General features: G+C 42.5%; 1 protein-coding gene across 1 annotated transcript in view; it reads right to left on the bottom strand.

The window, feature by feature from the left end:
• Positions 1-540: 540 nt before the first annotated feature.
• wnk1b (WNK lysine deficient protein kinase 1b) overlaps positions 541-7,565 on the bottom strand; it is a 79,497-nt gene continuing 72,472 nt past the window's right edge. Inside the window, exons 36-38 of the mRNA XM_061071472.1 lie at positions 5,986-6,158; positions 5,675-5,731; positions 541-5,426 (exon numbers count right to left, since the gene is read on the bottom strand). Of these exons, the coding sequence (XP_060927455.1) occupies positions 4,998-5,426; positions 5,675-5,731; positions 5,986-6,158 (659 nt within the window). The 3' untranslated portion in view covers positions 541-4,997. The remainder of the gene's footprint in view (positions 5,427-5,674; positions 5,732-5,985; positions 6,159-7,565) is intronic.

The raw sequence follows: 7,565 nt of genomic DNA, 5'->3' as shown, positions 1-7,565 counted from the left end.
CCTCCCTTCCTTCCTCGGGACAATGTTTCTCTGGCCTCCACATTGTATTTTCACGGTTTCCATAGTGACACATAATGAGCTCAGGCTTCACACCTCTCAACCAGCTGTTTCCTGAGATCAGGTTGATGTGGTTGAAGGAAGGAAGCAGACCTGTAGGAACACAACAGTTAATCCTCCATGTTTATTAGGAAAAGTGCTGCCGCCTTGTGGAGAAAAATAAGTACTACTGCACTCTAATAATTATAGAGGACTATTTTACGTTTGAGAGTCGGACACATCTTAGAAACACAGAGAGCACTTTCGTCTTGTTTGTCTTTGTCATTGTGTTCCTGTCCATCTGTGAATCCTTTATCAAACTGGTTCTGGTTCGTCATCGTGACCCACAGGCCTGTTAAGAAAACTATTCTAAATAAAAACTAGAGACGTTGTTTCCTATATAATTAATTATCTTTAATTAAAACTCAGTCAAATCAATTAATTTAAACAACTTTTATTTATTTTTTACAAATAAAGTAACAAATTTAATATTTGTATTGTAGCGCAAAGCGCAGTTTCTTTTTATTATGAAGCTTGAACACTCTATACTTAGTGCAAAACATACCATTAAAGGCTGCCGATGACTCCCTACACGTATTTATTCTTGTTTTTCTTTCATCCATGTTTGTAATTCAACCACTTTTGTACAATGTCAAACATGATACAGAAACAGATTAAACCACCCAAGTTAAGTTGCTGGAGACGTTAAAACTGCAGATAAACTGCGTGAGAGAAAAGCTAAAGTGAGAACAGGAAAAAAAAATCAACAGTTTTTCAGTAACAGTCGAGAGCAACTCGAGACTCAACGTCATTCCACAGGACAGAGCTACAGGAAACCGTGTGGTGTGTGTGTTGTTCTGTTGGTGCATGAAAAGGCATTGTGTGATGTTAACATGTGGGCACTTCTACAGTAAAAGCATAAAGGGATAGTGAGTCCTGTAAAAACACTTAAAAAACAACTTAATCTCTACCGTGAGCCAGTTAAAACAACTATTGTTGCCAGTTATCTGTGTCACCAGAAACATTGAAACCTTAAATTTCACACTAAAAGGCGCCCAGTGCTGGAGAACTCCCAAACCTTTCACAGTAAGAGCTCTCCCCCAGCTTGAAAACACACTGTTACTTTACATGATATTGCATTGCGGCCATTGCACAGAGGGTATTTCTTTCGTAGTTAACTTTTGTGTAGTAGAGACACAGCAAAAATATGATCACACCTCTACTGTGGAAAGCATTTGAGGCTAAAGCGGTTGCAAAGTGAAACTCCAACCAAAACAGCTCCAGTGAGTAACAGCAGGTAAATATTACACTCAAATGTTCTTTTTAAAATTTTTATTCTTCACTGATGGTTCCACTCCACTGACGACACGTCACATGGCACTGAGTCGGTGGCGTCATTTAAGGATTTGACAGAACGCTCTGAACCGGAACTAAAGCAAAGTGGCTCAATTACTATTCACAGCTTCAACCAAACTTGCTAAGTAGTAAAAATGTTGCATTAACGTTTCACGGGGAAAATGGAAAATGTCAAAAAAAACAAACAGGCAGAAGCAACGTTGTTGTTTTTGTACAAACTTTACAAAGTAACCTTTTAGTAATGTGTTGGTGAATCCAGAACAAACCCTTCCCAACGAAAAACAAAATAAAAGATGCTAGGTTGTTTTTACGTGAATGTTAAAGTTTGTACCAGACACGTTTTGATTTGCTCTGATAAATGAAGGTTAAAGCAGAACAGGGTGTTGAAGGCCTTGAATCTGAGACCTCCATCGCTTCCATCATGATTACCACGGTGCTCACATTCACTCCAACCACCACCACCACCACCACCACAACTGACCCTGAATGGTGCAGCTTCACAAAACCACAGTGGGAACAGGAGTGGAGGAGACTATGTTCACACTTTACTCGGACTCTTTGCTCTGTTTCCCCAGCAGCAGCAGCAGAAGCAGCACTTCTGAGATGTGTAACAGTTTGGGAGTAAAGAGTAAAGTTTGAACAGTTTTGGTTATTTCACCATAGAGATCTTTGTATTTACTTTATTTCTAATCATCATGTTACTTAGAAAAAGGTGATGTCATATATTTCCATGCACCCAATCAGGATTCAGCAATATTTTGAAACAGGATGTGATCAGACCAACGACACAGTCCTGATGAAGTAGATTTGGTTTGGTTTTTGGACAAATTCAGAGAATTATACTTTTTTTGTTAACAGCCCAATTCACAAAGCAGTATCAAAGAAATATGATTTAGGTTTTGGTATACAACACGTGTGTGCACCACTGTGTCAATGCATCGTCTCCTGACTGAACTCTCTGCTGCACCCGGGCCAGTGGCTCTAAAGTACAGAGTGGTCCAAGCTTCAAATACAATCTTCAAAAACTCCCATCTCCATAAAACGGAATCCCCTTCCTCATATTTACAATTAAAACCCTGAAAAAACAAAATGGCACCGATAAAGTATCACGTTCGCTCCATCATTTCATTCTGTTGGTGGTGTAGCTGGGCCTGAAGACGCAGCCGGGCCTCGTGCGTATAAGAGCAAAGCACAGCAATGAAAGAAACAACGCTGATGTCACGGTCTTCAAGATTTTTGATTCAGCTTTCCTCCCAATTCTCAAACAACAACAAAGAAAGGTTAAATTTGAGCATTTTGAAGACACAAAGAATTAACCACAATCCGCAGGAGCTGACCACAGCAGCTGTCAATCAACCAGGTCCGACCATCAGGGCCGATGACACAGTGACACCCCCCAACTCCCCACACACGTCAACCCAAGTCCTTCACCCAACCCAACAAACAAGCAACAGGAAGGAGGTAAGGCACTAGTAAATATCCCCAGTATTCACCAGAGGCTCTGGAGGGGGGAGGGGAAGAAACGGAGCAAAAAAAAATAAAAATAAAAGACAGACTTTTTCTTTTCAAGTACATTAAAATGGACACCATTGGTTTATACATTCACATTCATCTAACAAAACCAGGGGAGGAAGGGAAGAGGAGGGCTATTTAAAGTGTCTGATATACTGTATAAGTACTGTATTAAGAAAAAAAATAGCTAGCATTACTTTTGTTTTAAATCTACATTTCAAATATCCTGCTGTTCATTCTGGTTTTTTCTTTTTATTCAGGCTCTGAGGTCAGTTTCAGCTTTCAATTCAATCAGTTGTGAACTGAAGCTGCGGGTTGATTGGTTGGCATAAGGCATTTGTTTAGAAGTAAGTCCTCAGTGACTGGATGTGAGGAGGTTTATTGAAAAGAGCTGTTTTTTATATTTTCCATTTTCACATTTTTTATGAGAATTTGCAGGAAGCAGTGAATTGAAAGTGAAAGGACCCAGAACCATTCTCTCGTGTTTTTTTTTTTCATTTTTACCCTAAAACTAAAGTCGTCCACCAACACTTTCGCTAACAACAACAATAATCACAGTGTGTATAACAGGTCCGTCGACAGAACACGTATTTTGTTTGTTTCTTTTTAAATAGAATAATAATCATTAACAACAATAATGATGATAATAAATGTACATTGCAATTATTTCAACCCGAGTGTTGAAACCAGCTTAATGACGCTAAGAACTGAGACATCTACGTCCGTTAAACAGCTGCTACGCCTCCAACAACACGTGTGTGTATTTACATCTGGCTGTGCATGAATGTGTGTTTGTTTGAATTCATATCTTTTACGCGTGTGTGTGTGTGTGTTTGTGTGTGTGTCAGATTGCCAGCTGGGGGCAGGAAGCAAACAAAGCCAAAAAAAAAACCAATACAAAACCAAAATAAAAGAACTAAATGGAATCATCAAATTCTACAAAATAAACTGTACAGGGACTGTGATATTATTCTGATAACAAGGCCACTTTTTCACAATGAGTTCTCTCATGTTTTTTTTTGTTTTCCTTTCCTCTTAAAAGGTTTCTGCTGTTATTGCTTCAAATGGCAACAGAGAGGCGGAGAGAGGGATGGAGGAGGTGGAGTCGTGACAGTGAAGAGGTGTTGGGCCGCGCAGAAGCATCGTCGTGTCCCAATAAGTGCTCTCATTGATTTATCGTTCATGAAGTAAGCAGATGAACAGGAAACAGAGGTGTCTCTCTCTCCATCTCCACCTACTATCTTTCCTCCACCTCTCTAGCTCGGTGTGAACGCTTCGCCGGAACGAAAGGAGGAACGAGAAGCCGTCACGACTTCCCTCAAGCTGATTCCACCAAGTGTTAAGCTGCTAACTATTCTCAGTATGCTTTGATTCCATTTGTTCTCGATATTCTTTGTGCTTTTGACGGTTGAGAAAAAATGTCTGAATACTGAAGACAAAACACTTCCTGACTTATCACACACACGGGAGAATAATCACAGACACAGTTCTACACAGTTTCTACCAAAGCTTTTGTCTGCTGACTTTTACATTGTCACCACATCCTTCCACTTTAACCGCATGTTGTATCTTCTTTCACCGTAAACTAGGACACATGTGCGCCCCATCATGTATGAGCTTGTTCACCCAATTTAAAGCATGTAATTAAACAAGTGTGATTGAGTAATAATAGCTCATACACAGCACGGCACACACACACACTCAGTCTTCAACACCAGTCCCATATCCTGTCACAACCTCTTTGGCTTGTTAACATTGCACTCATCAGTCTTTTCCTTTATCCTTGAGCATTTGGCTGCTGTCACAAGCCGAGAGTCAGACACAGCAGGCAAGGAGATTGTTTAGCTGCATCTGTGACAGTGTCTCGCACACTTGGATGGAAGCAGAGGCAAATGGAGATGGTCGCACTTGAAATTCCTCTTTCCTGGTTTCTCCTCTCTTCAGCTTCTCCTTTTCTATTCTCCTGACACGTCTTTAAACACCGAGCTCCTTGAACTTCTGTCCACTCCCACTGATCAAGCCCAAATCACTCTCCGCCCCACACCAGTTCACACCAGTCGGGCCGTGGTTCAATCCAGCCCTGATCCCCAGCCCTACGTGGTCCTCAGATTGGGTCCTCCTGGGTTGCTGACAGACTTCGGCAGAGCGTTGGTCAAATGGAAAGCCTGGAATGGCCCCTGCCCGGGAATCTGGCCCTGTGGGGTGGGGTAGGGGCCAAGGGGCTGGGAGGTGCTGACCAGCAGGGGCCCAGGCTGTACCGGAGCCTGCTGCGAGGCCGACAAGCCCTGAGTCGGACCAGACCACTGTGCACTGTAGGCGGCGGTGGGGGTGTACTGGATGAATTGGGGAGGCTGGGGTTGGGATGGAGAGGAGGAGGTGGGGGGGTGGCACAGGGAGCCCTTGCGGCTGGCCAGAGAGGTAGCGGTGGGGTTTGTGGGGAGGTGTGCAGAGCCTCCAAGGCTGCTGGGACACAGTTGGCTGGGAGCCGAGAACTTCCTGCCCAGACTCGCTGACTGGATGACCTAACAAGAGGAAAAGATTCTTTATTAATGTGGTGAGCTGGAATTTTTATCAAAATAAAGCATGTGTCAAATATTAATATCTTCTTCATACTGTTTGAGATGGATGGAGTTACCAAGTTAGAAACTCAGGCTACATGTGATGTACTTTAATGGATTCAAACAATTTTATATATATTTATTAAGACTGCATCCAGTGTGTGTGTCTGCGTGTGCGAGAGTGTGTGAGTATGGTGTGTGGTCAGACTTACCTCGTAGCTGTGTCCCTGCGCTGGAGTTTGCTGCAGCTGTTTGGCACTCCTCTTACCCTGAAAAGGTAAGTTGTTGTTACACTCAAATTTATTTAGCTTGTCTGTATAGAAAGTCCTTATACAGGACGTTGTAGATGTTAAGTAAACATCACATCAGCCAGTAGATTTTGGCCGTGGCTTGATAGACTCTGCCAATCCCTTTAGCTTTCAAAAAAACGTTCTCCTCAGTGAACTACCTCCGGGAGCTGGTGAGTCATAGTGGAAGGAAAAACAACAACCTCTGCTGGCATGAATCAAAAACAGCAGCAAACCTGTGAGAGGTTCATGGCGTCTCGGGCCCAGTTGTCTACCAGCTTGTGGAGGTCGTCGGTGAAGGTTCCTTTCCTCTGGTGGGGGACCGACGTGTTGGCCGGCAGATACTGAGAACCCGTCTGGCTCTGACCCAAACCTCCTGAGCCGCTCACTGCGATGGTGCTGTTAGTCCCTGTGAGGCCAAACAACAGGGGGGGGGGGGAGAAAAATAATGTGAGATACTATTCAAACAAGGACATAGGCTTATGTTATCTGAATGAATGTGGATGTATTTCCAGTCTTGACCATGAAAAGGGCTGTTATGTGGTGACAGAGGCTGGTCAGGGCAGAGTTTTAGGGCAGATCATGGTCCTACAATTATACTGTTTAGTTTAAATGATGGATGCAAGATAAACAGGAGCAAGAGATTAACTATGATACTAGAGGAAAAATGAATGCAGAACATGGACAGTTTTTCAAATAATTATGACAAATGCTAACGCTTATATTTGTCAGACTAGTAATTGACTGGGCAATCTGTAACTCTGCCATGCTCGGTGCCATTCTCCTACAGCGAGGTTGATCTGAGCAGATGAGCTGCCCTGTGTACCACCGATCTCAGTGTTTCCATTCACTTTTTCACCACTGGAAGGCGCTCAAGCTCTGTAACAACAGCAGGTAGTTTGCTCTTTGCTTAACAACCCTCAGCATCAGTCTTCATCAAAGCAAAACAAGCAGCACACACTGCAAACTGAATACAGCTTGTGTTGAAGAGCAAAAACATGAATTGGTTTAAATGATGTCATCGTGATACTATACAGCAGGATTGTATTTGTCAAGGTTAGTGTCTCTCTACCAAGCCAAGACAAAACGTTTCACTGGGAGATGCAAAGAGGAAAACTCTAGACCTCTGTCTTTCAAACACGGATTTGTGTCACATAATCTCAGACTTTAAGGTTTCACAAATACATGATTGCTTCACATCATTCAGGCCAAAGAATGGCTACCTATATTTCTAATGAGCAGAATACTGCAATATAAAGGTTTTTTTGTATCTATTATAATCCCTTTACTGCACATATTTCAAATCCAGATTTTAACTACAAGGGGCTGATGAATTTCTATTGCAGACAAATAGAACCTAAAGGAATGTTGATGAATGATCATGGCTGTGAAATGTTTATCTGATCTCCCTGCATCAGACATAAGGATATAATAATATGCAGAGATTAGCCAGTTGAAAATCGAATCATACATTTGGTCCGGGAAAAAATAACTGTCATGTCATGCTAAATAAAATGGAGGAAAATAAATATGAGGAGAGGCTGAGTCATGACTGACTACAGCAGCAGGGAACTCTGGGCAACGTAGTCTAGACCACAAGCCATGACGAGGAAAGGGAGGGAGAGGGAGGGGGGACGGAGAGGCGAATAGCTGTCTGGGTGAGTTAGCGTGTGTTTGATCATGTGTGTAAAGAGCTGGCAGGTGCATGCACACGTTTGAGTCTGTGATGGTTTATTCAGTCATTTCAGAGCTCAAACCCGACTAAAATTAAAATGAGAGTGTTACATGGGCTGAAACGACTGAATTGATCTGATCT

Source organism: Limanda limanda, chromosome 1, assembly GCF_963576545.1.
Source record: "Limanda limanda chromosome 1, fLimLim1.1, whole genome shotgun sequence".
Lineage (NCBI taxonomy): Eukaryota > Metazoa > Chordata > Actinopteri > Pleuronectiformes > Pleuronectidae > Limanda > Limanda limanda.
The sequence above is the reverse complement of the archived record's forward strand: the minus strand, read 5'-3'. Positions and strand labels throughout refer to the sequence as shown.